Below are 27519 nucleotides of genomic sequence, written 5' to 3'. Positions count from 1 at the left end.
CCCACATGCCAATTGTTTCATAAATGTGAGGTCAAAATACTAGGAAGCAGTCAGCGCTATATATCCTGCGTCTGATTGCAGTATATTGTGCGCTCAGTCATTGGCACGGTGCCAGCTATACCACGGCCATCCTGTCGTCAGACCGTCGCTTCCTTCCCATTCTATTCACTCTTTCCTCAGATCGTGCCTCATTATTGCGAATCGCTTCTATTTTAATATCAGAGAATTCCAGCTTTCCCTTTTACTCTATTTTGGGATGGTGGTGAATGCTCCGTTCTCCCAGACAAGTTACTGGGACTGGCTGCAGTTCCCCCGCACAGGCAGGTGATGCCACTGAGCGGGGAAATAATCTAGGATCAAACCTAAACTTTCACCAGACACATTGTTAGTTTTTCGGATCTGCGTTTTTTTGCCTCTTTATTATTCAAATAATGATTGTCTTTTTTTTTTTAGCCTAATTTTTATGCCACTTTTTATTTTTTGTCAATATTGATGGAAAAGGTGAACTAAAACAAGGAAGTCATTTTTTTCACATTTTCCTATATATATTTTTTATTAAGTTGTAAATTGTTCCCGTCAATTAGAATTTTTCCTCATCTCTTCTTTTTTTTTTTTTTTTTTTTCCTTTCCATTACTTTGCTTTCCTTTAACTAAATGTTCCCCCATAAGGTCATATCACACCTTTTTCAGGGCATTTCATCATTTTAAGCAATTTTTTATTTGTTGATTTCACATCTTATTGAAGCTGATATATTAGACACAGCAGCAGAAAATTCTGCCTCCTATCTGCGTTGCTCACATGGATGTGCTAAGAACCAACAGCTCCAATCGGCACTTGGCAATCATGTGATCACTGGGTTCGGAGGAGGAAGCACTGTCAGCGCATCGTAAACTGTATAGACCTAGTGTGTTCAGCTCTGTCTTTACATCGATCAGGAAGGCAGAGATGGTAATAAACCACCTCTTTCAGACCACTGGTTGCCTACTCCTTGATGGCTGTAACCTGATGGCTGTAACCTCGATGACGTCACCGCTCGTCACTGATGCTGCGCTCACAGCAGCACATTCTCCCAGTGGTTCTCAGCCTGGATGGTCACTTATTGGCACTGTCCAGTTTGAAAACTGTTTATCCCCAGATATGGATTACGGTGTGGGACAGAACGACTGAGAGGTGAGGGATATGGTGATTTTTTGTTTTATTACAAGAGACGAGAGGGATTCAGTGGAATGGGTGATGACGCGAGTATGGTTTAATTTAGGATCATTAAATTAATCCGTCATTCTTTCAAATAAAGGACTTTATTCTTGCTATGTATTTATTAACCATGTAACTATAGGATTAGTAATGGATAGACGTCTCTCCATGACTGAGCCATGGGCTTGATGTCATCTGTCAATACAAAGGTGACATCAACCCCACAAATATTAACCCCACTTGCCACCGCTACAGGGCAAGTGGGAAGAGTCAGGCAAAGCGCTAGAATTTCGCATCTAATAGATGCTCCTTTTCTGGGCAGCTGCAAGCTCCTGTTTTTATGCTCAGGGGTGGGCAATATCAATGGCCCCTTACCAGCCTGAGAATACCAACCCTCAAAGCTCTGCTTTAGCTTGGCTGGTTGTCAAAAATGTGGGGGACGCCCTCCCAATTTATTTTTTTTTTTAAAATGTTTAAAATAATTAAAAAAACAAAACACAGCATGGGGACCCCTCTGTTCTTCATAACAAGCCTTGCTAACACTGACAGCTGAGGGTAATAGTCCCCAGTGGTCAGTTTTGCCTGGCTGGTTATCAAAAACACAGGGGAACCTACACCATTTTTTTTTTTTTTTTTAGTTCTTTATTTAGGCTACTTTCACACTAGCGTCGTGCACTGCACGTCGCTATGCGTCGTTTTGTGGAAAAAACGCATCCTGCAAAAGTGCACGCAATTCATCGTGCATCGTACGACGCTAGTGTGAAAGTAGCCTTAGAGCATAGGTGCTGGCTGATGAATGCTCCCATCAGCCACCGCTTGCTCTCGCTGTTATTTGCAGCAACAGGCATAGGCTGATGGTAGCAGTAGTCCCATCAACTGACTCCAGTGAACGGAGGTAAACGTTTTACTTTCGATCACAGTTGCGGGCTCATGCTGTCATTTGACAGCGTTGGACCCATGGCTGTCTGACCGGCAGTAATGATTTTACTACTGATCAGAAGCAGTGTTTGCTGCGCTGTCATAGACATGACAGCGCAATAAACACCCGGTGTTCGGTGAGCTGAACCGTAAGTGTTTGGTATGGACGCCGATCTCTACTAGTAATAACCATTATCTTTAAAGGGTTATTACTATCTTCATAAATGGGTAAATGGGTATTATCAGATACTGCTTTCAAATACAGGCAATTTTGCAATGTAATGCTTATTAAAATTTGCAGCTGTTCTTGAGATACCAACACTTTTTTATTTTGTTTGCAGCTCATTGCTTTGGAGATGGACCACCGCTGCTAGGCAGCAGAACATTACCGGCGCATACAAACTCTATGCTATTGAGCTTGTAAGCGCTTGTTTTGGGGTTGCTGGAGAACACTGATTTCTGAAGTCTCATGCACTCGCTGCTTTTTCTCTTTGCAGATTTTAACGATAAAAGCAGACTTTTGTTTTTTATTTTTTTGAATCTGCAGCGTGTCGTATCTTTTAGATTTTTTTCACCCATTTAAATTAATTGGGAGGAGGGGGGGGGGGGAATGCAGATAAAAAAACCTCATCAAATACACACATTTTAAGCAGCATTTTTTTTTTAGCCAACAATCTGGATTTTGCTGCAGAAAAATCTGCTAATATTCAACACGTGCACATACTCTAAGGCTATGTTCGGACATGGCGTTTTTGTTGAATTTTTCTATGCAGCCAAAAACCATCTCTCTTGGCAGTAAAACACTGCATTCAAAATGTCCAATTTTTCCAGCATTTTTTACTTTGTTACAGCATTTTTAGGGTGCAGAATACAATCGAGCTTTGTCTACAGTATATAGTTAGTGAAGTTAGTTTTATTCACCAAAAAATGCGACAATAATGTGAATATAGCCCAATACAGGATGTAACTCCGGATCAGTAATGTATGTACACAGTGACTGCACCAGCAGAATAGTGAGCGCAGCTCTGGAGTGTAATACAGGATGTAACTCAGGATCAGTAATGTAATGTATGTACACAGTGACTGCACCAGCAGAATAGTGAGTGCGGCTCTGGAGTATAATACAGGATGTAATCAGGATCAGTACAGGATCAGTAATGTATGTACACAGTGACTGCACCAGCAGAATAGTGAGTGCAGCTCTGGGGTATAATACAGGATGTAACTCAGGATCAGTAATGTAATGTATGTACACAGTGACTGCACCTGCAGAATAGTGAGTGCAGCTCTGGGGTATAATACAGGATGTAACTCTGGATCAGTACAGGATCAGTAATGTAATGTATGTACACAGTGACTGCACCTGCAGAATAGTGAGTGCAGCTCTGGAGTATAATACAGGATGTAACTCAGGATCAGTAATGTAATGTATGTACACAGTGACTGCACCTGCAGAATAGTGAGTGCAGCTCTGGAGTATAATACAGGATGTAACTCAGGATCAGTAATGTAATGTATGTACACAGTGACTGCACCAGCAGAATAGTGAGTGCAGCTCTGGGGTATAATACAGGATGTAACTCTGGATCAGTAATGTAATGTATGTACACAGTGACTGCACCTGCAGAATAGTGAGTGCAGCTCTGGGATATAATACAGGATGTAACTCAGGATCAGTAATGTAATGTATGTACACAGTGACTGCACCAGCAGAATAGTGAGTGCAGCTCTGGGGTATAATACAGGATGTAACTCAGGATCAGTAATGTAATATATGTACACAGTGACTGCACCAGCAGAATAGTGAGTGCAGCTCTGGAGTATAATACAGGATGTAACTCAGGATTAGTAATGTAATGTATGTACACAGTGACACCACCAGCAGAATAGTGAGTGCAGCTCTGGGGTATAATATAGGATGTAAATCAGGATCAGTAATGTAATGTATGTACACAGTGACTGCACCAGCAGAATAGTGAGTGCAGCTCTGGGGTATAATACAGGATGTAACTCAGGATCAGTAATGTAATGTATGTACACAGTGACACCACCAGCAGAATAGTGAGTGCAGCTCTGGGGTATAATACAGGATGTAACTCAGGATCAGTACAGGATCAGTAATGTAATGTATGTACATAGTGACTGCACCAGTAGAATAGTGAGTGCAGCTCTGGAGTATAATACAGGGTGTAACTCAGGATCAGTAATGTAATGTATGTACACAGTGACTGCTCCAGCAGAATAGTGAGTGCAGCTCTGGGGTATAATACAGGATGTAACGCAGGATCAGTACAGGATCAGTAATGTAACGTATGTACACAGTGACTGCACCAGCAGAATAGTGAGTGCAGCTCTGGGGTATAATACAGGATGTAACTCGGGATCAGTAATGTAATGTATGTACACAGTGACTGCTCCAGCAGAATAGTGAGTGCAGCTCTGGGGTATAATACAGGATGTATCTTACAATCGGTGGTATCTTTGGAGTTCTATTTGAGGCATTTTCATCTACCACGTTTATATGCTCCGTGCAGAGCAGGTTGTGTGAGTGCTGCTCTCGCCATTGTACTGTGCAGGTTATGAGACCCCCTGATACCTTCCATATAGATCTGCACATGTCTCCTCCTCTGTTGATCCCTGCTCTCCTGACAGTAGTCTGTCCCAGTAGAGGAAGGAGCCCTGGTCAGACAGTGTGTGAGGTGCCACAAGTATGGAGGCTGGGGTTGCCTTTATACCAGGTTTCTTGCCCCCTTTGGCAGTGACGCACTCACAATGTGGCCCCCCAGACCTGTATAAATGGACCTCAGTGTCGGTCTCCATTCTCCCTGTATACAAGGTACAGAGGTATAATCTGAGGCCTGCGATTAGTCCATGTGATGTTGTTACCTCAGCACTGTAAGTGGGGTCTTACTGTTGGGGGAGCCGTTTCCAGTGAGAGGTACTTCACCCCGGGTGAGCCATTTCCATATTGCTGGCCATGTACAGACCAGGCTCCCCATTTCTCGTTTGCGGCGGGGTCTCCGGCAGTGGGACCCTCAATGATTTATTTTGTTACGATTTTGTTGGCCCCCCTCGTCCCGCTAACGTCTGTTATCGAGGGAGAGTTCAGCCGATTTTGCAGGCATATGACTTTGGCTGACCCTTGTCTGTCATGCATGGCAGGGTGGGCATATATTGGGGGTCTCCCCATTCTACTGACTGCGTTTTAAAGGGGTTGTGCAAAATTCATGGTTTATCGTCCATATATCGGTGGGGGTGCGACATTAAGCCCCTGCGTCGATCATCTGATCGTGGCTCTTGTTGAGACCCTAGAGGACCCAGGAATGATTGATGCAGGGTTGGCGCCATCACCTATAACATGAGGACAATGTCTCAGATTGGCAGCGTAATGTTCTGCCTCTTGAGGATTCCGTGCCCCCTTCTATAAGGTGATGGAAACCCTTCTCCTCGGTGTCCGTTTCTCTCCCATAAAAGAACAGACTCTTGCTTCTCCCCGCTGTCGAGCCCGCACGTCCTACCATATAAACAGCACATTAAGATATAATTACAAGACATAGGAGAGATAGAACATGAAGCTGGGATGGTTTCAGGAGAATGTTTTCTTTGGAGGGAGCCAGCAAGAATTTGGGGCCAAACACCACTTCCTTCATTCCTCCCCCTCTAGAAGTTTGATGATAGCTCTGGGACTATCATCGATGCTCTGACCCGAGCTGCTCAGGAAGAGAACACCTAGTCCTGGGTAATAACAATTTAACTTAATTTCTGTCTTTGGAAAAGTGATATTAAATCTTGTTTTTCTGCAAGAACCAAAACATTTTTTTTTAAATTGTTCCCATTTTTGCCCTTTTTTTTTCTTACATTAATCTAGTAACGGAGTCTTAACAAAATCTGTTTTGTAAAGAAGAGATTGACCCACCGTAATCTGCTCATTATAGGCCTGTAATGCTAAACAATTTTGTATTGTTTAAAAAAGTGGAGGCGGACGGTTGTCTCTTTACCGCAAATGGGGGCAGGTCTGTCTTTATGGCAAGTGGGGTGAGCTTTTGTCTCTTTACAGCAAGTGGGAGTAGGTCTGTCTTTTTACGGCATGTGGGGATGGGTCTGTCTCTTTACAGCAAGTGGAGGCAGGCTTTTTTCACTTTACGGCAAGTTGGGCGGGCCTTTGTCGCTTTACGGCAAGTGAGGGGGGTTGTCTGTTTGCGGCAAATGGGGTGTGCCTTTGCAGATCTCTCTTTTTTACATCAAGTAAAGACGGGTCTGTCTCTTTTCCGGCAAGTGGGGGCCGGGTCTGCCTCTCTACGGCAAGTGGGGGCCGGGTCTGCCTCTCTACGGCAAGTGGGGGCCGGGTCTGCCTCTCTACGGCAAGTGGGGGCCGGGTCTATGCCTCTCTACGGCAAGTGGGGGCCGGGTCTATGCCTCTCTACGGCAAGTGGGGGCCGGGTCTATGCCTCTCTACGGCAAGTGGGGGCCGGGTCTATGCCTCTCTACGGCAAGTGGGGGCCGGGTCTATGCCTCTCTACGGCAAGTGGGGGCCGGGTCTATGCCTCTCTACGGCAAGTGGGGGCCGGGTCTATGCCTCTCTACGGCAAGTGGGGGCCGGGTCTATGCCTCTCTACGGCAAGTGGGGGCCGGGTCTATGCCTCTCTACGGCAAGTGGGGGCCGGGTCTATGCCTCTCTACGGCAAGTGGGGGCCGGGTCTATGCCTCTCTACGGCAAGTGGGGGCCGGGTCTATGCCTCTCTACGGCAAGTGGGGGCCGGGTCTATGCCTCTCTACGGCAAGTGGGGGCCGGGTCTATGCCTCTCTACGGCAAGTGGGGGCCGGGTCTATGCCTCTATACGGCTAGAAGGTAAAAATAACAGTTCCAGGAAACTATCTTGGCTATATCACTTGTTTTGCTGTAGTTTCTGCCACTGACTATACCGAGGGTGAAAATCTAAATGTTAGAATCTGTTTTAGACAGGGTCACCTGTACAGGGTGCGCTAATATGACCTTTTTTTTTCTTTCAGTGATATCACATACAGCATCCTACTGGAAGCCGTCACTGCCCTCGTTGTGTTCCTCTCCTACCAGCTCTTCCGGAAGGAGATTATTCATGAAGGTGCCATCCAGAAATACCTGCTGCAGGGCCGCTGGTAAGTCGCCATTATATATATTGTGGAATTTAGTTGCATAAAAGTCGTTGGATTGCTGCAATGTGTAACTTTGTGGAAATGAATGTAATAATGCAATTTTTCCCAGATATCATCATGTAGCCTGGTGCTGAAGCTTATATGCACCTCTGAATCCCATTTCACGATTCACATTTTTAACTAATCTATGTAACAGTTGAGCTACTGTGTACATACACCCTGTATTATACTCCAGAGCTGCACTCACTATTCTGCTGGTGCAGTCACTGTGTACATACATTACATTACTGATCCTGAGTTACACCCTGTATTATACTCCAGAGCTGCACTCACTATTCTGCTGGTGCAGTCACTGTGTACATACATTACATTACTGATCCTGAGTTACATCCTGTATTATACCCCAGAGCTGCACTCACTATTCTGCTGGTGCAGTCACTGTGTACATACATTACTGATCCTGAGTTACATCCTGTATTATACCCCAGAGCTGCCCTCACTATTCTGCTGGTGCAATCACTGTGTACATATATTACTGATCCTGTACTGATCCTGAGTTACATCCTGTATTATACTCCAGAGCTGCACTCACTATTCTGCTGGTTACATGTATAAGGAATGGTACAAGGTAAGTAATGTAATTATACAGTGACTTCATCAGATGAATGATGAGCGCAGCTCTGGAGTATAAGCTTGCTTCATACATCTTTTTAGTGACCTGTAGAGCAGTACAGTTGCTGTTCCTGTGGATAAGTTGGGAGAATAGTGTAAAGTTAATTATTACTTAATAGACTAATATACAATACTAGATGGTGGCCAGATTCTAACGCATCGGGTATTCTAGAATATGTATGCGTAGTGTATAGCACAGCCCACGCAGTACATTGCGCAGCCCATATAGTACACGTTGTATATTGCGCAGCCCACATAGTATATTGCCCAGCCACTTAGTATATTGCCCAGCCACATAGTATACTGCCCAGTCATGTAGTATACTTCCCAGTCACGTAGTATACTGCCCAGTCACGTAGTATACTGCCCAGTCACGTAGTATACTGCCCAGTCACGTAGTATACTGCCCAGTCACGTAGTATACTGCCCAGTCACGTAGTATACTGCCCAGTCACGTAGTATACTGCCCAGTCACGTAGTATACTGCCCAGTCACGTAGTATACTGCCCAGTCACGTAGTATACTGCCCAGTCACGTAGTATACTGCCCAGTCACGTAGTATACTGCCCAGTCACGTAGTATACTGCCCAGTCACGTAGTATACTGCCCAGTCACGTAGTATACTGCCCAGTCACGTAGTATACTGCCCAGTCACGTAGTATACTGCCCAGTCACGTAGTATACTGCCCAGTCACGTAGTATACTGCCCAGTCACGTAGTATACTGCCCAGTCACGTAGTATACTGCCCAGTCACGTAGTATACTGCCCAGTCACGTAGTATACTGCCCAGTCACGTAGTATACTGCCCAGTCACGTAGTATACTGCCCAGTCACGTAGTATACTGCCCAGTCACGTAGTATACTGCCCAGTCACGTAGTATACTGCCCAGTCACGTAGTATACTGCCCAGTCACGTAGTATACTGCCCAGTCACGTAGTATACTGCCCAGTCACGTAGTATACTGCCCAGTCACGTAGTATACTGCCCAGTCACGTAGTATACTGCCCAGTCACGTAGTATACTGCCCAGTCACGTAGTATACTGCCCAGTCACGTAGTATACTGCCCAGTCACGTAGTATACTGCCCAGTCACGTAGTATACTGCCCAGTCACGTAGTATACTGCCCAGTCACGTAGTATACTGCCCAGTCACGTAGTATACTGCCCAGTCACGTAGTATACTGCCCAGTCACGTAGTATACTGCCCAGTCACGTAGTATACTGCCCAGTCACGTAGTATACTGCCCAGTCACGTAGTATACTGCCCAGTCACGTAGTATACTGCCCAGTCACGTAGTATACTGCCCAGTCACGTAGTATACTGCCCAGTCACGTAGTATACTGCCCAGTCACGTAGTATACTGCCCAGTCACGTAGTATACTGCCCAGTCACGTAGTATACTGCCCAGTCACGTAGTATACTGCCCAGTCACGTAGTATACTGCCCAGTCACGTAGTATACTGCCCAGTCACGTAGTATACTGCCCAGTCACGTAGTATACTGCCCAGTCACGTAGTATACTGCCCAGTCACGTAGTATACTGCCCAGTCACGTAGTATACTGCCCAGTCACGTAGTATACTGCCCAGTCACGTAGTATACTGCCCAGTCACGTAGTATACTGCCCAGTCACGTAGTATACTGCCCAGTCACGTAGTATACTGCCCAGTCACGTAGTATACTGCCCAGTCACGTAGTATACTGCCCAGTCACGTAGTATACTGCCCAGTCACGTAGTATACTGCCCAGTCACGTAGTATACTGCCCAGTCACGTAGTATACTGCCCAGTCACGTAGTATACTGCCCAGTCACGTAGTATACTGCCCAGTCACGTAGTATACTGCCCAGTCACGTAGTATACTGCCCAGTCACGTAGTATACTGCCCAGTCACGTAGTATACTGCCCAGTCACGTAGTATACTGCCCAGTCACGTAGTATACTGCCCAGTCACGTAGTATACTGCCCAGTCACGTAGTATACTGCCCAGTCACGTAGTATACTGCCCAGTCACGTAGTATACTGCCCAGTCACGTAGTATACTGCCCAGTCACGTAGTATACTGCCCAGTCACGTAGTATACTGCCCAGTCACGTAGTATACTGCCCAGTCACGTAGTATACTGCCCAGTCACGTAGTATACTGCCCAGTCACGTAGTATACTGCCCAGTCACGTAGTATACTGCCCAGTCACGTAGTATACTGCCCAGTCACGTAGTATACTGCCCAGTCACGTAGTATACTGCCCAGTCACGTAGTATACTGCCCAGTCACGTAGTATACTGCCCAGTCACGTAGTATACTGCCCAGTCACGTAGTATACTGCCCAGTCACGTAGTATACTGCCCAGTCACGTAGTATACTGCCCAGTCACGTAGTATACTGCCCAGTCACGTAGTATACTGCCCAGTCACGTAGTATACTGCCCAGTCACGTAGTATACTGCCCAGTCACGTAGTATACTGCCCAGTCACGTAGTATACTGCCCAGTCACGTAGTATACTGCCCAGTCACGTAGTATACTGCCCAGTCACGTAGTATACTGCCCAGTCACGTAGTATACTGCCCAGTCACGTAGTATACTGCCCAGTCACGTAGTATACTGCCCAGTCACGTAGTATACTGCCCAGTCACGTAGTATACTGCCCAGTCACGTAGTATACTGCCCAGTCACGTAGTATACTGCCCAGTCACGTAGTATACTGCCCAGTCACGTAGTATACTGCCCAGTCACGTAGTATACTGCCCAGTCACGTAGTATACTGCCCAGTCACGTAGTATACTGCCCAGTCACGTAGTATACTGCCCAGTCACGTAGTATACTGCCCAGTCACGTAGTATACTGCCCAGTCACGTAGTATACTGCCCAGTCACGTAGTATACTGCCCAGTCACGTAGTATACTGCCCAGTCACGTAGTATACTGCCCAGTCACGTAGTATACTGCCCAGTCACGTAGTATACTGCCCAGTCACGTAGTATACTGCCCAGTCACGTAGTATACTGCCCAGTCACGTAGTATACTGCCCAGTCACGTAGTATACTGCCCAGTCACGTAGTATACTGCCCAGTCACGTAGTATACTGCCCAGTCACGTAGTATACTGCCCAGTCACGTAGTATACTGCCCAGTCACGTAGTATACTGCCCAGTCACGTAGTATACTGCCCAGTCACGTAGTATACTGCCCAGTCACGTAGTATACTGCCCAGTCACGTAGTATACTGCCCAGTCACGTAGTATACTGCCCAGTCACGTAGTATACTGCCCAGTCACGTAGTATACTGCCCAGTCACGTAGTATACTGCCCAGTCACGTAGTATACTGCCCAGTCACGTAGTATACTGCCCAGTCACGTAGTATACTGCCCAGTCACGTAGTATACTGCCCAGTCACGTAGTATACTGCCCAGTCACGTAGTATACTGCCCAGTCAGTAGTATACTGCCCAGTCACGTAGTATACTGCCCAGTCACGTAGTATACTGCCCAGTCACGTAGTATACTGCCCAGTCACGTAGTATACTGCCCAGTCACGTAGTATACTGCCCAGTCACGTAGTATACTGCCCAGTCACGTAGTATACTGCCCAGTCACGTAGTATACTGCCCAGTCACGTAGTATACTGCCCAGTCACGTAGTATACTGCCCAGTCACGTAGTATACTGCCCAGTCACGTAGTATACTGCCCAGTCACGTAGTATACTGCCCAGTCACGTAGTATACTGCCCAGTCACGTAGTATACTGCCCAGTCACGTAGTATACTGCCCAGTCACGTAGTATACTGCCCAGTCACGTAGTATACTGCCCAGTCACGTAGTATACTGCCCAGTCACGTAGTATACTGCCCAGTCACGTAGTATACTGCCCAGTCACGTAGTATACTGCCCAGTCACGTAGTATACTGCCCAGTCACGTAGTATACTGCCCAGTCACGTAGTATACTGCCCAGTCACGTAGTATACTGCCCAGTCACGTAGTATACTGCCCAGTCACGTAGTATACTGCCCAGTCACGTAGTATACTGCCCAGTCACGTAGTATACTGCCCAGTCACGTAGTATACTGCCCAGTCACGTAGTATACTGCCCAGTCACGTAGTATACTGCCCAGTCACGTAGTATACTGCCCAGTCACGTAGTATACTGCCCAGTCACGTAGTATACTGCCCAGTCACGTAGTATACTGCCCAGTCACGTAGTATACTGCCCAGTCACGTAGTATACTGCCCAGTCACGTAGTATACTGCCCAGTCACGTAGTATACTGCCCAGTCACGTAGTATACTGCCCAGTCACGTAGTATACTGCCCAGTCACGTAGTATACTGCCCAGTCACGTAGTATACTGCCCAGTCACGTAGTATACTGCCCAGTCACGTAGTATACTGCCCAGTCACGTAGTATACTGCCCAGTCACGTAGTATACTGCCCAGTCACGTAGTATACTGCCCAGTCACGTAGTATACTGCCCAGTCACGTAGTATACTGCCCAGTCACGTAGTATACTGCCCAGTCACGTAGTATACTGCCCAGTCACGTAGTATACTGCCCAGTCACGTAGTATACTGCCCAGTCACGTAGTATACTGCCCAGTCACGTAGTATACTGCCCAGTCACGTAGTATACTGCCCAGTCACGTAGTATACTGCCCAGTCACGTAGTATACTGCCCAGTCACGTAGTATACTGCCCAGTCACGTAGTATACTGCCCAGTCACGTAGTATACTGCCCAGTCACGTAGTATACTGCCCAGTCACGTAGTATACTGCCCAGTCACGTAGTATACTGCCCAGTCACGTAGTATACTGCCCAGTCACGTAGTATACTGCCCAGTCACGTAGTATACTGCCCAGTCACGTAGTATACTGCCCAGTCACGTAGTATACTGCCCAGTCACGTAGTATACTGCCCAGTCACGTAGTATACTGCCCAGTCACGTAGTATACTGCCCAGTCACGTAGTATACTGCCCAGTCACGTAGTATACTGCCCAGTCACGTAGTATACTGCCCAGTCACGTAGTATACTGCCCAGTCACGTAGTATACTGCCCAGTCACGTAGTATACTGCCCAGTCACGTAGTATACTGCCCAGTCACGTAGTATACTGCCCAGTCACGTAGTATACTGCCCAGTCACGTAGTATACTGCCCAGTCACGTAGTATACTGCCCAGTCACGTAGTATACTGCCCAGTCACGTAGTATACTGCCCAGTCACGTAGTATACTGCCCAGTCACGTAGTATACTGCCCAGTCACGTAGTATACTGCCCAGTCACGTAGTATACTGCCCAGTCACGTAGTATACTGCCCAGTCACGTAGTATACTGCCCAGTCACGTAGTATACTGCCCAGTCACGTAGTATACTGCCCAGTCACGTAGTATACTGCCCAGTCACGTAGTATACTGCCCAGTCACGTAGTATACTGCCCAGTCACGTAGTATACTGCCCAGTCACGTAGTATACTGCCCAGTCACGTAGTATACTGCCCAGTCACGTAGTATACTGCCCAGTCACGTAGTATACTGCCCAGTCACGTAGTATACTGCCCAGTCACGTAGTATACTGCCCAGTCACGTAGTATACTGCCCAGTCACGTAGTATACTGCCCAGTCACGTAGTATACTGCCCAGTCACGTAGTATACTGCCCAGTCACGTAGTATACTGCCCAGTCACGTAGTATACTGCCCAGTCACGTAGTATACTGCCCAGTCACGTAGTATACTGCCCAGTCACGTAGTATACTGCCCAGTCACGTAGTATACTGCCCAGTCACGTAGTATACTGCCCAGTCACGTAGTATACTGCCCAGTCACGTAGTATACTGCCCAGTCACGTAGTATACTGCCCAGTCACGTAGTATACTGCCCAGTCACGTAGTATACTGCCCAGTCACGTAGTATACTGCCCAGTCACGTAGTATACTGCCCAGTCACGTAGTATACTGCCCAGTCACGTAGTATACTGCCCAGTCACGTAGTATACTGCCCAGTCACGTAGTATACTGCCCAGTCACGTAGTATACTGCCCAGTCACGTAGTATACTGCCCAGTCACGTAGTATACTGCCCAGTCACGTAGTATACTGCCCAGTCACGTAGTATACTGCCCAGTCACGTAGTATACTGCCCAGTCACGTAGTATACTGCCCAGTCACGTAGTATACTGCCCAGTCACGTAGTATACTGCCCAGTCACGTAGTATACTGCCCAGTCACGTAGTATACTGCCCAGTCACGTAGTATACTGCCCAGTCACGTAGTATACTGCCCAGTCACGTAGTATACTGCCCAGTCACGTAGTATACTGCCCAGTCACGTAGTATACTGCCCAGTCACGTAGTATACTGCCCAGTCACGTAGTATACTGCCCAGTCACGTAGTATACTGCCCAGTCACGTAGTATACTGCCCAGTCACGTAGTATACTGCCCAGTCACGTAGTATACTGCCCAGTCACGTAGTATACTGCCCAGTCACGTAGTATACTGCCCAGTCACGTAGTATACTGCCCAGTCACGTAGTATACTGCCCAGTCACGTAGTATACTGCCCAGTCACGTAGTATACTGCCCAGTCACGTAGTATACTGCCCAGTCACGTAGTATACTGCCCAGTCACGTAGTATACTGCCCAGTCACGTAGTATACTGCCCAGTCACGTAGTATACTGCCCAGTCACGTAGTATACTGCCCAGTCACGTAGTATACTGCCCAGTCACGTAGTACACTGCCCAGTCACGTAGTACACTGCCCAGTCACGTAGTACACTGCCCAGTCACGTAGTACACTGCCCAGTCACGTAGTACACTGCCCAGTCACGTAGTACACTGCCCAGTCACGTAGTACACTGCCCAGTCACGTAGTACACTGCCCAGTCACGTAGTACACTGCCCAGTCACGTAGTACACTGCCCAGTCACGTAGTACACTGCCCAGTCACGTAGTACACTGCCCAGTCACGTAGTACACTGCCCAGTCACGTAGTACACTGCCCAGTCACGTAGTACACTGCCCAGTCACGTAGTACACTGCCCAGTCACGTAGTACACTGCCCAGTCACGTAGTACACTGCCCAGTCACGTAGTACACTGCCCAGTCACGTAGTATACTGCCCAGTCACGTAGTATACTGCCCAGTCACGTAGTATACTGCCCAGTCACGTAGTATACTGCCCAGTCACGTAGTATACTGCCCAGTCACGTAGTATACTGCCCAGTCACGTAGTATACTGCCCAGTCACGTAGTATACTGCCCAGTCACGTAGTATACTGCCCAGTCACGTAGTATACTGCCCAGTCACGTAGTACACTGCCCAGTCACGTAGTACACTGCCCAGTCACGTAGTACACTGCCCAGTCACGTAGTACACTGCCCAGTCACGTAGTACACTGCCCAGTCACGTAGTACACTGCCCAGTCACGTAGTACACTGCCCAGTCACGTAGTATACTGCCCAGTCACGTAGTATACTGCCCAGTCACGTAGTATACTGCCCAGTCACGTAGTATACTGCCCAGTCACGTAGTATACTGCCCAGTCACGTAGTATACTGCCCAGTCACGTAGTATACTGCCCAGTCACGTAGTATGCACAATATCCCTGTTAAAAGAAAAAAAAAAAAAGAATTAGAATAAAAAATAGTTACATACTCACCTTCGGGAGCCTCCGGATCGAAGCGTCCGGTTACCTATGCTCCTCGCGCGCTCCGGTCTGAAGATTGCATTGCGGTCTCGCGAGATGATGACATAGCGGTCTCGCGAGACCGCACTACATGCAGCGGTCACCGGGGCGACGCGAGGAGCATCGGTAACCGGCCGTTTCGATCCGGGGGGCCACCGGAGGGTGAGCATGTAACTGTTTTTTATTTTTTTTATTATTTTTAACATTAGATATTTTTACTATTCATGCTGCATAGGCAGCATGAATAGTAAAAAGTTGGTCACACAGGGTTAATAGCGTTAACCGAGTGTGTTACACCGGGGTCAAAGCTGCCATTAACCCTGTGTGAGCGCTGACCGGAGGGGAGTACGGAGCGGCCGCTGTGACCGGAGGGGAGTACGGAGCGGCCGCTGTGACCGGAGGGGAGTACGGAGCGGGCACTGACTACGGGGAGGAAGGAGCGGCCATTTTCTTCCGGACTGTGCCCGTCGCTGATTGGTCGAGGCTGTTTTGCCACGACCAATCAGCGACTTGGATTTCCATGATTGACAGCGGCCGCGACCAATGAATATCCGTGACAGACAGAAGGACACACAGACAGACAGATAGAAAGACGGAAGTGACCCTTAGACAATTATATAGTAGACTAGATTGTGGCCCGATTCGAACACATCGGGTATTCTAGAATATGCATGTCCCCGTAGTATATGGACAATGATGATTCCAGAATTAGCGGCAGACTGTGCCCGTCGCTGATTGGTCGAGGCAACCTTTATGACATCATCATCGCCATGGCAACCATTATGACATCTACCTCGATACTGTGCCCGTCGCTGATTGGTCGAGGCCTGGCGGCCTCGACCAATCAGAGACGCGGGATTTCTACGTCGATACTGTTCCCTGTCGCTGATTGGTCGAGGCCCAGGCGGCCTCGACCAATCAGAGACGCGGGATTTCCAGGACAGACAGGAAAACCCTTAGACAATTATATAATAGATATATACGGTGACCCTTCCAGGACAGCAGCCGTGCCCTCGGCCCATCCGTCGCTGACCGCCTGTCTGCCTCCTCTCGGTTTCTGTTGTGATTGCACAGCACATTATATCTCCCATCTCGTCAGCATTTCTGTGATAGGCCTGGATAGAACAATGCCAGAATCCCCTCTGTGCTCCCCCGAGCGATGCTCCTTGCTCCGGCTGTCATCTTCCTCTTACTTGTGTCTCTTCTTCCTCCCTGCAGTCTTCCTTACACGAGCCGACTGGTGAAAACATTGCTGTATAACTTCATCAGACAAGAGAAGAGCCCCCCACCGGGGTCCCACATCTTCCAGCAACAGGCGGAGGGGGGTGGTCTACTCTATGGCTTGGCCTCCGGTGTGGCAAGTGAGTGTTGTTTATGTGCCTTTATATTAGGGCCGGTGATGAGGGCGCCTGCCGGCCAGTCTTAGTGACCAAGCAATGATATTTGGAAAAGCCGGGGAAAATGAAGCAGAGCAAAACCCATCAGCAACGTGTCACCCGGGTACTGTAGGGGGCGCTGCTGCTTTTTGGATCTGACATAAGATTATTTTGACAGTGATTGCTTACGATGAGGTCCTGCCCGACAGGTCTAGGAAGAAGTGGCCACCCAGTGCCTTCATATGACTGTGCTGTGCCTGGCGTTATGGCTCTGATGATCCATGATTCCTCATCCACAGGCGCGGGTTTCAGACACTGGCTGTATCATCGCAGCCAGGTATGTTTTACTGTAAAATGTTGTGGAGTTTGAAAGCCGTTTGTGGACTATGCCTCATGGGTGACTGGTCCCCTCTGGATTGTATATGCTTTCCTTGATTGACAGTTCGCTCTCAATACACACAAATAGGAAGAGAACTGTCACTCTTGGGAAGCTGGGAGAAGTCACCAGGGACTGGCCGCTTGGACTTGTCACCCGTCTGGCGTTTAAGGTTTAGTTTTCCTTGCTCTGCATCGTTTCCCAGTAAAACATTTTTCACTGCTCATTGCGTAAATGTATCGGCGTCTTCTCGTTGACGAGTTTGCGCTTACAAGCTCCTTTCAATAGGGCTGATGAACATTTCTCCATGCTGCTTCTATTCCTCTGCACTCCTTTATGCTGCAAAGCCAAAGCTGCCAGTGCTCGCAGCACAACGGGGCGAGCAGATTCTGCCGGCGGTGCGACGATGCTGATCCAAACTAGCAATCAGGAGCACACTACCCCCCTCCAACAAGCGCGAAGCTGGGAGGTAGGGGAGCAGTGTACTCTGGAAAACTAATAATGAAAACTACGTTTTAAAGGGATTGTCCACTACTAGGATGACTTCTTGATCTAAATATTTGGCCTGACAAAATAAAAAAGCTTATACTCCCCTCCTGTGCCGGCGCTATTACAGTGGTGTCAGCACTCACAGTCCCGGAACTCCTGTGTGGTGGTGTGACACGTGACCCCGGCGCCCAATTAGCTCTGGCGTCACTGTCTCAGCACTGATGGGGCCAGTGACGCCTGCGCTGATTGGGTGCCGGGGTCACATGTCACAACAACCACATGAGAGTCCCGGTACCGCGAGTGCCGACACCACAGAAACGGGGCTAGCACAGGAGGTGAGTAAATGTTTTTTTATTTTATCATGGCCGAGTGTGGGGTATGAGAAGGGGTTGTCCTAGTAGTGGACAACTTGTTCTAAAGATCAGTGGGGTGTGAGCGGTCAGAGGCCCATAATCCTAGTAACGCGCCATCGTATCTTTGAGTTCTAAGCCCCCATTGATGGAACAAATTATTGTTTTGGTGCCAGTACTGGAATGAAATGGGAACCATTGCGGACGGGATTTACGTCATAGGGTGTAGTGAGAGCAGAATTATGGAGGCGGTGTGCTCTGGGGGGGTGGGGATTTTCTTCTTATAGGGATTTCGCTTGATGGGTGAAAAAAATTTTTTTTTGCCAAACCCCCTTGGAAAACGTGTGCTATCCTGGGTCATTAACGAGCATTTAAAAACTTTTTTTTAAGTGTTGAATGTGGCTTAAAGGGATAAAGTACAAGAGTCTTTTATGGCATCTCCATAGGTTATGGTTTAAATGTCTGCGAGGCGCAGGAGGCACCGATCTCCCATTCTGACCAGTGTTTGGCCACCATGAAGTTAGGAGGTGCCCACACAAAATCTCCATGAAAGCGAAGCAGAAGAAATGTGAGCAGACCTGTGATGAGGACCCCTCGCTCCTCCCTATCGGGCGTCCTGCTTACAACGTCCAGCGACCAGATCTTGGCATTGAAGATTTATAGAAGATCATTTTCCACTTTCCTCAAGTGTCAGGATGATGTTGTCTGGATGTTATACTGGTTTCAGACTGGTAGGGGGCGCTGGCTGCACACGGCAGTCTCTGCACGCCCGGCCTGTGTCGCAGCGTTCCTGCCATGTCTATTATGTGCCGGTGTTTATCGCCTCGCACAGTTTATTTTGGCCTCCTGCTTAGAGAATCTCATGAAATGTCCCCGCGCCGCCTCTGTGATTTATTTCTTAGACCTTTATCCTTTTTTTATTCGTGTAATCACGTAATAGCGAGTGCGATCCCACATTTTCCTCCATTGCTCGGAGACATCATGGGCAGAGCCGATCATTCCTGCGCTCACACCCTCTCGCTGATAGCGTCCTGGAGACATTTCTAGGACTTCTTCTGTCTCTGGGAGCGATCCTCCGGCCGCCATGTAACCCCTTCTGGTCTGGATTGTTTCCTCCCATTGACTATCAGGGGTCCGGCGTGCGAGTATGACCAGGGGCAACGTATCTGCACGGAGTTTGCATGTTCTCTCCGTGTTCTCCCAGAAACTTTACATGAATGGTCATTTGGGAATTTTAAACTCTGAGCCACAATGGGGACAGCACCAATGTGGGCGATGACCTCGTTGTACACCGCTGCGGAATATGGCAGTGCTACATACATAAAATAAAATAATGCGTGCCATTATGAGCCATGCAAAACTGCGCCTCCCTTATGATCGGACTCATGGTCTTGCAGGTGGAAAGGCTGCTTCATTGCAATATTAGGGGTCACACAGATGTCCACGCATCATGGTGTGAGCACGAACCGCCAGTTACTTACTGCTGCATGCCCGCCTTGTAGAACTATATGAAGCCGTCACGCTCAGGTCTGGAGTCCGCAGCCAGTCCGTGCATTGTGGTCCCCGCGTGGACCTCTGCGTGAGCCCATGGACAGTCATGTGAGGGAGCAGTGGAGAGACCGCAGCGGCACAAGGGCTGCTAGGGTCCGAGGCCGCTGTGTGTGAACATAGTCTGATGCCCGCCTTATGGAACTTTATAAAGCCGTCCTGCTCAGGTCTGGAGTCCGCAGCCAGTCCGTGCATTGTGGTCCCCGCGTGGACCTCTGCGTGAGCCCATGGACAGTCCTGTGAGGGAGCAGTGGAGAGACCGCAGCGGCACAAGGGCTGCTAGGGTCCGAGGCCGCTGTGTGTGAACATAGTCTGATGCCCGCCTTATAGAACTTTATAAAGCCGTCCTGCTCAGGTCTGGAGTCCGCAGCCAGTCCGTGCATTGTGGTCCCCGCGTGGACCTCTGCGTGAGCCCATGGACAGTCCTGTGAGGGAGCAGTGGAGAGACCGCAGCGGCACAAGGGCTGCTAGGGTCCGAGGCCGCTGTGTGTGAACATAGTCTGATGCGTTGATAGTTTGGGGATTTTTTTTGCCCAACGAGCAAGCGTAAGAGCCCGCGCTCCTGATCATGGGCGCTTGTTCTTCAGCTGATCGCATCCTTTATATGGCCCTATGGAATAATATCGCCGTAAGCAGCACATCTCCCATGTAAAAGGGATGTGCCGCCAGCAATATGAAAGCTGATCGAGTGATCATTATCCATCGTTTACCTCCTTACACTTTTGGGTAACTCACGGGAAAGTTCCTTTAAGCAAGCGTCAATCTACGGTACTTGGATCAGCAATTTTTGCTGTCCATGTGAACAGACCCCTAGTCAGCCACATGTGGCGCTGCTCCTGTGTGTAAGGGAGTTGCATATTTTCTAATACCAGTGAGATGTTTTCCTGGCAGCCTGTAGTAGATCAGCAGAATGCAGGCTGCCCTAACCGTAGACCCGGCACAGTTGGACACTTCTGCCCCATTCTGTTCTGGAGAATTGTTGGTAGTTTCACCAGTATGGCCACCTCCATCGGTTGCACTTTTGTCTGTGCGTGCATTTCTGCATCACGAGAATATTTGAGGTTCAGGGACTCGTGTGCTGCACCCAGTTTGCAGCTTCACGCCTCTTGTGAAAGCCGGGACCGTTCCATCACAGACAGATTGGCCCCGGCGTGCCTGGTACGGGCCCCGGCGTGCCTGGTACGGGCCCCGGCGTGCCTGGTACGGGCCCCGGCGTGCCTGGTATCGGTCCCGCTGCCCCTTGTTGGTCGAGGCCGCGCCACCACCAGCTCCTTTCTTATATTTATGTGCTGACGGAAAACTCATTAAGGACTTTCTTGTCTTTTTGTCTCTGTGTGCTGAGAATTTCCCGCATACGGAATTTATTTTGGAGCGTGGAGGACGAGCCAGACGAGCCTGATCTCGGAGCCTCCTCCGTGTGCCGCACACAATTAGCTCTGTCCTCGCTCTCCCCATTGTTTCTCTGCCAGCTGTTTCACATTTCAAACGATGTCCCTTTTTTTAATGTGTTTTCCATGGCATCTGTATTCGGATGCATTCCTCTGCTGGGTGGCGCCCCCTGATGGCGTTCTGGGGTATTTCATACATAGTTCCGGTTCTAGAGACGGGCGACTTTGATGAGAAATGGATCCGCAGTGCTCACTTTACTTTCAGAGCTGGCAGATAGGAGGGAGGCGGATTCCAATATCTAGACAGCCGGCGAGAGAGGTTTCAGACTATTATTCTTGGGAAAGCTGGGTGACCCCCGATATAGATGTCTGGATGGCGTCCCCCACTGTTGGGGCCTGTTTACCCAGGCTGATAAAAAATAAAATCTACCCACAGGGTTACCCCGGGCATCTGACATTCTCCGGGCTTTCACATCGCGGATGGAATAGAATTTTTGCAACTGGACAGAATCGGGAGATCTTGGGATTATATGTAGGTCTTTAACTTGGTTATTTATTTACCATTTGCTATTTTTTTTAGCTCCATTTACTCACATGATCAGTGACGCCTGCTGATCTGCATTGGAGCCTGAAATCCAGCTGCTGTCCCATCCCTCATACTTTACACTGCAGCTCTGCTTGCTCAGGTTTCCTGCAGCCTAGATGTTCAGGCTCAGCTGGAAGACGCGAGAAGTGGATCTGAATTACATTGCAGCAAGATCTCACTATTATATATTATTATTATAGACCACAAGAAAGTGAAGCCGCATAAAGCTCGTCGGGTACCTGCGGCGCACCGACTGCGGGACAATGGCAATGAGACAGGACCTGAGCAATGCGGGACCGCTAATGAAGCAAATACTTTAGGGCTCGTGCACACCACCGATTTTCTCATACTATCCAATGTTTTCACGAATAGCTCTCGTACCTGTGATATGCCCTGAGGTCGCCCCTGAGGTCTTTCCTGACCACGCTCATTGGACTACTTTTGAGATGCTGAGAAAACAGTCGTGTGAAACTAGTTTTAACGGAACAGTAACTACCAAAAATGCAAAAGAAAAGTAGAAAATATCCCAGCATTCCCTCCCTTAATGTTCTAGATTTTTAAATTTTATTTTGCCCCTTGTTACATTTAAAACTGAAAAATATAGAAAGAAATCTTCTATGAGGGTCTCAAGAGAAGAGAACTGGCTGCAGCAGGAGCCTCTCCCCTTTTTGTCTCTTCTGCCGTAGGACAAAATATTGATAATCCCGACCTCCATGGTTAATGAAATTAGGTTTTAACTGATTTTGAAGATTTCTTTAATCCTGCCGAGACCTTTTTAAAGTAATATTTTAGCCACTCCCTATACACCCCCCCCAAAAAAACCCCCTTTAAGTTGAAGACCCCAAAGATGAATTGATATGGCTCATCATATGTCGCCGAGCATTGATTCTTTTCTGGAGGTCCCTCTGAGAACAGTCCGAGGTCTGGCCATGCCTCGCGCCTCTCTGGTACTTCTGCATCGGACTAACCTTACCGCCTAACGTCAGACACATGTGCGGCTCATACCTCCAAATTGTTCTACGCCCGTGGAGGAGGGCGTTACGGCAGGGCGGATTGTACTCGTGCCTCTACCCATAACATTGGCAGCAGTTTTATGAAAAAAAAAAAAGATAATTTAAGTTTAAAAGAAATCCAAGAACAAAATGTGCTCCCAAAATGAACCTCTTTATTTAGTTTTAAAATGTTTAATCTCTTAAAAATGAAAAAAAAAAACCTCATAAAAAACCATATTGGGTATGTATTAAGCCATAGAAATTTTTTTTTGACCAATTCCTCCCAAAAAAGCAAAATACCGTAAGTATAAAATTATATGTATCTAAAATGATAGCAAAAATAGCGGAACAGTCCTACAAAAGATACTAGGGAATCCTGTGTTGTTAGAGGGGGCACCTCTGGTCGGGGTCCTCTTCTGGTCGGGGTCCTCTTCTGGTCGGGGTCCTCTTCTGCTCGCGGTCCTCTTCTGCGCGGGGTCTTCTTCTGCGCGGGGTCCTCTTCTGCTCGCTGTCCTCTTCTGCTCGCTGTCCTCTTCTGCTCGCTGTCCTCTTCTGCTCGCTGTCCTCTTCTGCTCGCTGTCCTCTTGGCCAGAGTAGAGTGCAGGTGTAAGAGCGTCTCTCGCCCGGGAGGACCCGTCCTGTCCGGCGTTACTCAGACAATCTATAGATGTGAATGGACGTTGTGTAATGCTTTTGTAGCCCTGTGGTGGCGCTGCAGAGAATATGAACACTAACTTCATGTACATTGGATGGAGCCGTACGATTTTGGCAGGACCGGCCAACCATCTGCTAGAAGAATTGGGCAGTCAGGATTTCAATGGCCGATCCTTTTTGTTTTGCAGGGACATGAGTGGCTGTCGGAGGTGTCTGACAGCGGCTTTCGCCTCCCTCCCTGTTGAAAACACACAAACTCTCATCGGTGCCTAGCACTTGTGTATCAGCAGGTCGGGATAGTTGGCTGTCAGTCACACAGAAGGCCAGCAGCTATCTCCTATGTCTAGCCAGCTTTCTTTTCTTGATGTCTCCATATATCCCAGCAGTTACACTTTACTATCTGTTTTCTGCCAAAGGATCCCTCTAACATCTGGTCCTTAAAGGGATTTTCCACTTTCAGGAAAGTAGGCTTGATATGCTCTAAAATACCTAAATTAACATTGCAGTTACTCGCCATCCCCCGTCCAGCACTAACTCTCCTACACTGCTGATGTCCTCCTGTAAGTGGCAAACCCCTCACTGGTCAGCCACTTCTTAACTGCCTAAGTGGTCCATATCACATTTAAAAAAACCATATACTTGCATCCCAATTCCCAGCGGTAACGTGACCACTGCAGACAATCTGCGGCATCTGATCGGCTGCAGTGCTTAAAGTTCCATCAGACATGTGACTGTCTTTTTTTGTTTGTTTTTGTTAGGGCACTTGAGGAGTTTAGTGGGTAACCCCTTGTAAGAAGGTAACTTTGTTTTCCCACCACTGAATCCATAGTGGATCGCCCTGATCACTCCCGTTCCGGACGTTCCTCCAAACCTCACCGCTGACACAGGAGTGAGGAACGCTGCGGCTCTGGGTTTTTCTAGCAGGAGCGAGGATTCGGCACTTGTCATTTCTGAATAATGTTGTGCCATGGAGAAATAAAAACCGCCTGATCTGGCAGCGTCTCGTGTAAAGATCGCCAAGCAGCTCGACTCGTCCTAAATGGCCCCAGATGTAGAATGCAAAGATAGCAGTAAGGGAAGATCACAGGCGCTGCCAAGTGTCAATGTGGAGAGCCGGTCGGGAGAGACTCGCTGGGGCCCCATCACTTCATTTAGCCCCTGCACCCCCCATTTAATGGGGCCCTGTCATTTAGGATGTGACGTCAGATCTGCAGGGGGCTCCGTCATTTGTTTCTATGCTTAGTAGTCCAGTGGGCGGGCCTAATCAGGGATTGACCAGCTTCCTTTTAGAATCTTGACTACATGATAAGCTGTCACTCACTACGTAGGACCGCCCACTGGACTCCAAAGGCAGAAAAGAACCAGGATTAGTGTTGAGCATTCCGATACCGCAAGTATCGGGTATCGGCCGATACTTGCGGTATCGGAATTCCGATACCGAGATCCGATACTTTTGTGGTATCGGGAATCGGAATTGGAAGTTTCCAGTGTATGGTTCCCAGGGTCTGAAGGAGAGGAAACTCTCCTTCAGGCCCTGGGATCCATATGAATGTGTAAAATAAAGAATTAAAATAAAAAATATTGATATACTCACCTGTCCGGAGGCCCCTGGACATCACCGCTGGTAACCGGCAGCCTTCTTTGTTTAAAATGAGCGCGTTCAGCACCTTCCATGACGTCACGGCTTCTGATTGGTCGCGTGCCGCTCATGTGACCGCCACGCGACCAATCACAAGCCGTGATGTCATCTAAGGCCCTGAACGCGCTCATTCTTAAGAAGGAAGGCTGCCGGAAAGAAGCAGGGCGCGTCCGAGGGTGAGTATATACCTAATAGGAATATACTCACCCTCGGCTTCTTTCCGGCAGCCTTCCTTCCTAAGAATGAGCGCGTTCAGGGCCTTAGATGACGTCACGGCTTGTGATTGGTCGCGGCCGCCCATGTGACCGCCACGCGACCAATCACAAGCCGTGACGTAATTCTCAGGTCCTAAATTCCTAGAATTAGGAATTTAGGACCTGAGAATTACGTCACGGCTTGTGATTGGTCGCGTGGCGGTCACATGGGCGGCCGCGACCAATCACAAGCCGTGACGTCATGGAAGGCCCTGAACGCGCTCATTTTAAGCAAAGAAGGCTGCCGGTTCACAGCGGTAAGGTCCAGGCTGCGTCGGAGAGGTGAGTATATCAATATTTTTTATTTTAATTCTTTATTTTACACATTAATATGGATCCCAGGGCCTGAAGGAGAGTTTCCTCTCCTTCAGACCCTGGGAACCATCAGGGATACCTTCCGATACTTGAGTCCCATTGACTTGTATTGGTATCGGGTATCGGTATCGGATCAGATCCGATACTTTGCCGGTATCGGCCGATACTTTCCGATACCGATACTTTCAAGTATCGGACGGTATCGCTCAACACTAACCAGGATGTAAATGAAGTTATACTAAAACTTTTTTTCCCCAAAAAACTATATGGAAATCTTTTCACCTTCTTCTGCTTTGTAAATACTCATTCCATAATACTGTTAATGGAAAGCCAGAACCTAAAGGACGGTTAAGGGACGCCTCAGTGGTAGCATTTCACACCTGGAGACCATTCCTAGCGCTTCTGCTATTTAATTTGGGTCAAAGCTGTGAGATACCCACTGATCAGGAGTTGTCACATCCCGCCATCCTGACCAAAGTGGTGATATCGCTGATAACCTATATATCTCGGGGAAGAGGCGAGAGTCCTCCGGTCATAGGGACAGCACAAGGCGAGCGTACCGGCCTGACCATCCGATGTGCCGGAGCCTCCCAACACTTCTACAGATTGTCCTAGGGAAAGAAGGACCTGGATAAGCGGTTGCCAGAGGGGTCTGATAGCGCCCTCTTCACTCCTTGCGTTGAAAACATGTTTTGTGGCCAGATTTATGCCCTTTTCTTAGTATGTAAAGACCCAACAATAAATCGAGACTTCAAAATTAATTCAGACCCTAGACCATGACCCTAAAAATAAAAAAAATGAAAATGCCTAGATGAGATCTCAGAATAAATTCAGACCCCTGAACAGAAACAAACCCCTAGACCGAAAACAGAAATGTATTCGAAGCCCTAAACTAATTAACTCTAGACTGCCAAATAAATTTAGATCCCAAGACCATGCCCCTAAATCAATTCTGACCCCTGCCGAACACGGAAAAGATAGTTAGACTTTAAATCTTAGACTAGACTACAAAATGATCTCAGAGCCAAGACCTGTTCTCCCTAAATCAGTTCTTACCCCAGACCATGACCCTAAATCAATTCTTACCCAAGAGCATGACCCTAAATTAATTCAGAACCCAAACGTGCAGAAGATAAATTTATACTTCCGATACTAGACTTCAATATAATCTCAGACCAGTCCTCCCTAAATCTGTACAGATCCCCCAGATTGGACCCTGAAATGATTTCAGACCCCAGATGAAATTCTGATCCCATAAGAGGCCCCATTATAAGTGCGGTTCTCTGTTTTTACCGTTTTTCTTTCTATTTTGATCCCTCGTGGTCGCTGCCATTCCGCCTGTCAGGAGTTAACCGGCGGTATTTGCTTTTTTATCTCTGGCTGAGAGTATTTACTTTGGAGAAGCGGACTTATGTATTTGGAAACTGCTAACTAAACATCCAGGGGGGAAAAAGTGATTACAGGAGGAGGCCGAGGGGACAATCGCAGCCGAGGGGGTGCAGGGAGATTTGGGAATGTGTCCAGTCAGGAAGCCGTCATGCCAAGGGCTGAGAGCCTGGAGACTTGGTCTAGTCACTGTGGTGCCAGTGATGTCCAGAGGTCGGTCACAAGACCCTGATATCTTAGCTCAGCCTGTCATGTGTGCACAGCGCCGCGCGGCCCGTACTGTGACCGGGCTTTATCCAGAGGGGCCGATAGCGGCACGTATCCTCCAGCAGATTACATTGTTCCTGGGCTGTCAGCGCTCTGAGCAGAGCTGCTTTACTCAGATTAGTCCGGCTAATTATGTGGCTGCTTGTCTGTATGGGAAATAACAGCGCAAGAATCCTGGAGACAGCGAAAGGAAAAATGTGTGCGCAGCACCGGACATGCTGTGTTCTCACTAAAGACCTTCTGAGAGTCGGAGAATGGAGGGCCGAAAGCGCTGATGTAGTAATGATGTGGGTCTTGTACAGCAGTGC

At 48.2% G+C, this 27519-nt stretch overlaps 1 protein-coding gene across 5 annotated transcripts in view; it reads left to right on the top strand.

Moving 5' to 3' along the window:
* DYM (dymeclin) overlaps positions 1-27519 on the top strand; it is a 293499-nt gene that overhangs the window by 56239 nt on the left and 209741 nt on the right. For all 5 annotated transcript variants that reach the window (XR_013221124.1, XR_013221125.1, XR_013221122.1 and 2 more), the window contains exons 7-8: positions 7124-7249; positions 16810-16952. Coding sequence is in view for 2 of the 5 variants with exons in the window: in XM_077283443.1 (XP_077139558.1) it covers positions 7124-7249; positions 16810-16952 (269 nt within the window). In the remaining 3 variants the exon portion in view is untranslated. The remainder of the gene's footprint in view (positions 1-7123; positions 7250-16809; positions 16953-27519) is intronic.

Source organism: Ranitomeya variabilis, chromosome 1, assembly GCF_051348905.1.
Source record: "Ranitomeya variabilis isolate aRanVar5 chromosome 1, aRanVar5.hap1, whole genome shotgun sequence".
In the NCBI taxonomy this organism is placed as follows: Eukaryota; Metazoa; Chordata; class Amphibia; order Anura; family Dendrobatidae; genus Ranitomeya; species Ranitomeya variabilis.
The sequence above is the reverse complement of the archived record's forward strand: the minus strand, read 5'-3'. Positions and strand labels throughout refer to the sequence as shown.